The 2992-nt window shown below is 42.8% G+C and overlaps 2 protein-coding genes across 2 annotated transcripts in view; one reads left to right on the forward strand and one right to left on the reverse strand.

The window, feature by feature from the left end:
• Nucleotides 1-730: 730 nt before the first annotated feature.
• SS1G_14131 (hypothetical protein) lies at nt 731-1166 on the reverse strand (the record flags this gene model as incomplete). Its single annotated transcript, XM_001584798.1, has 3 exons — nt 731-832; nt 872-927; nt 1064-1166. The coding sequence occupies 3 exons, from the start codon at nt 1164-1166 to the stop codon at nt 731-733; spliced, it is 261 nt and encodes an 86-aa protein (XP_001584848.1).
• Nucleotides 1167-2017: 851 nt separating this feature from the next.
• The window catches only part of SS1G_14132 (hypothetical protein), a gene marked incomplete at both ends in the record, with an annotated part of 1301 nt that continues 326 nt past the window's right edge, over nt 2018-2992 (forward strand). Inside the window, 2 exons of the mRNA XM_001584799.1 lie at nt 2018-2639; nt 2902-2975. Of these exons, the coding sequence (XP_001584849.1) occupies nt 2018-2639; nt 2902-2975 (696 nt within the window). The remainder of the gene's footprint in view (nt 2640-2901; nt 2976-2992) is intronic.

A 2992-nucleotide genomic window follows, 5' to 3' on the forward strand; every position in this document is an offset into this window, starting at 1 on the left:
CCTATGATAAGATGAATCCGAGATTCCGGGTGAACACCATGAAGCCCTGTACGCACATTGTCTACGGCTTACACCATCGTCAAGCATTTTTTTTGGAGCTCGCGGGATCAATAAGAAACTACTATTCTTTCACGTGGAAAGCTATATTGTTTTATGGTCGGAAACCATCTTCTAGCATGGTGTTGGAAGCGTGTAGTAAGAGCTTCCTGGTATCGCAAAGTGGAATGGCATGCACGCAATACCTCAATACGAGATAGCGATACAAGCAGTATCTTTTATTCATGATCAAATTAAACTCGAGTGTTGGCGATCTTATCATTATCTTTGCTATACATTACCCATAACTATTGCCATGTTGGCCTGTTTGATACCAACTAGCCACAATTCTCCTCACCATATCCTCAATCACAACTCGGAAAGCGAGCTATTGACAACGGCTGCTGTAAATTTTTTACCATTTGCTCTTCATATCTCAGATTTTGAGATGACGACGTTCATTCCTACCTTCCCAGCTGCATATCAAGTGTGCAGTGCTCTTTAATTCTGTCTTAAAAAGTCCATTCCGTGCTTTACTACTTGTGCAGGCATCCGAATTATTAAGTTGATTCTAAGGACACATGATGGAATCAGCTCCTGAATGAACCGATGTGGCAAAAAGCCAAAGCTAGAATTCGTGAATGGTTTTATCATCGACGTTAGATGAAGCTGTAGGAATGGTAACATCTGGTGCTCAGTTGGAATCCAAACGGTTTCGGCCGTATTCTTGCTCATTGCCAATGAAATGTTTCTCTGAGGCTATCATACCAGCTTCTTGAATCCAAGAGAGACTCGGCTTCCGGAAAGATGTGATGTTCATTGTAAGCTATCTCACAATCATTGGCAGGGATGAACAGATGTAAGGGGAGCCTGCGACGACTGCCTGTTTCTCTCTCGCAACGAAGCATAGCTCTCTCAAATTACCATCAGAAACTTTTTAGCTCGTCACGTGGGAATTACCGAATTTTGATCCGTCTCTCCATAGGGTAAAGGGCATTAGATTCATTTCATCCAAGTAAAGACTCACGACATTGGTTGTACCTCAGGATACTTTTTACAGAAACCTGCTGTGAAAGAGCTCGTGTGCTTACATCCCTATCAGATTGAAATTTCAAATAATTGGCATGCATAATGAAGTATATACGGTAAGGACTCTACCACAGGAACGATTCAAACTTGTTCGGCATAATCGTGCTAAGCTTCAGTTCATACTTTTACTTTTTTAGGGTGACTACTACAAATGCTGATGCCTTCCTTGGTAGTATGCTGTGCCCGCGAACAAGGCGCATTTCCCCTGAAGCGGGCAGCAGGTCATTTCACACGACAAATTTTTTTTTGGCTGTCCCCTTTAACCTTCCGGTTCAACATCGACATTCCAATGCCAGTAAATAGTTGTCACGATTTTGCAAGCTAAGGAGGACCTGGTGCCGACCAATCTACCCTGCTTAAACCAAATCACCAAGGTCTAGTTGACGCACCAGTTATACCTTCCCAAAAATGTGCAATCAGTAAAATCTCTAGGAAAACTATTCTCAGATTAATTCTGAGTTTGGTTCCAGACTCCATCCGGACTTTCATTCAGATTCAGAACAAAAAGGGATTCATCATCTCAACACACTTGGCACCATACTGAAATCATGAAGTTAGGAAAGGAGATGAACTTTACTACTGTTTAGGAATTGTCCAGGGATGACGCGGTAGGGATCCCCAGGAAAGATTATTGAAACAAGACTTCTCTGGTAGGATTACGCAGCGAAGATTTAGATTACTCAGCAGGTTCATGAATAAAAGATTACTCACGTACGATGCTCATCTGACACTTGCAGACATTGAAGATGATGCTGAAAAATTGAATGACTGTGGGGTAAATCAAGGTTATGGAACCCACCCCACTTGTATTTTCAACTCTGTTTTCAAAATAATCTAAGAAGTACTCGAGTAGCTGTAGAGTGTAACAAATAAAGTTCCTATCGCCATCACCATGACTAAACTACTAGTAATCATCGGAGTCACCGGCAACCAAGGGAATTCCGTCGCCCAAAGATTCCTCCAAGACCCCAACTACAAAGTTCGTGGCTTAACTCGAAATCCCCCGTCCACGGCATCACAATCACTCTCCGCGCAAGGCGTTGAAATCGTCAAAGCGGATCTAGACGACGTAACATCACTAATCTCCGCTTTCCAAGGCGCAAACCTCATATTCAGCGTCACAAACTACTGGGAACCTTTTTTCCGACCCGACAGTCGTCAACAGGCCCAGGAGCGTGGAATCTCGTGTCGAAAATATGCTTATGAAGTAGAATTTCAACGGGGGAAGAATATTGCTGATGCGGCTGCTCATCCGAGTGTGATTTCGGGACTTGATGCAAATGGATTTATTGCGAGTACGTTGAGTCATGCGTGGAAATGTAGTGATGGAAATTTTAAGGAGGTGTATCATCATGATGCGAAGGCTGATGTGTTTCCTTATTATGTGAGGGAGAGGTATGGAGAGGAGGGGGGATTGGCGGGGAAGATCAGTTGTGTTATGACGGGGTATTTTACTAGTAGTTATAAATTGGCTATGAAAAGTTATCTGGGGAAGGTTTGTTTTTCTTTCTTTGGTTCGTTCATTCATTTAGATAGTATGGGGTATTCAAGACTACTTCGTTTTAATATTCAATCGTTCATATCAGGTAAGACGAAGAGGATAAATCACCAGCTAACATGAATGATATGAAGCAACCCAATGGAAGCTTCAAATGAGTTTCCCCACGAACCCGGATAAAGCAGTTCCTCATCTTTCCGTAAACACCGACCTCGGTTCTTTTCATCTACGCCGTCTCTCAGCTTCCGCCTGGTAAGAGTTTACATGGCATGCGGTAGCATTTGTTCCTGGAGCGAATATATTCGCTTATGGAGCGAAAGTACCGGAAAACCTTGCTACATATAAGGCAATGGTACGGAAGAAGATTTT

This window comes from Sclerotinia sclerotiorum, genomic scaffold (assembly GCF_000146945.2).
Source record: "Sclerotinia sclerotiorum 1980 UF-70 scaffold_30 genomic scaffold, whole genome shotgun sequence".
Classification (NCBI taxonomy): Eukaryota; Fungi; Ascomycota; class Leotiomycetes; order Helotiales; family Sclerotiniaceae; genus Sclerotinia; species Sclerotinia sclerotiorum.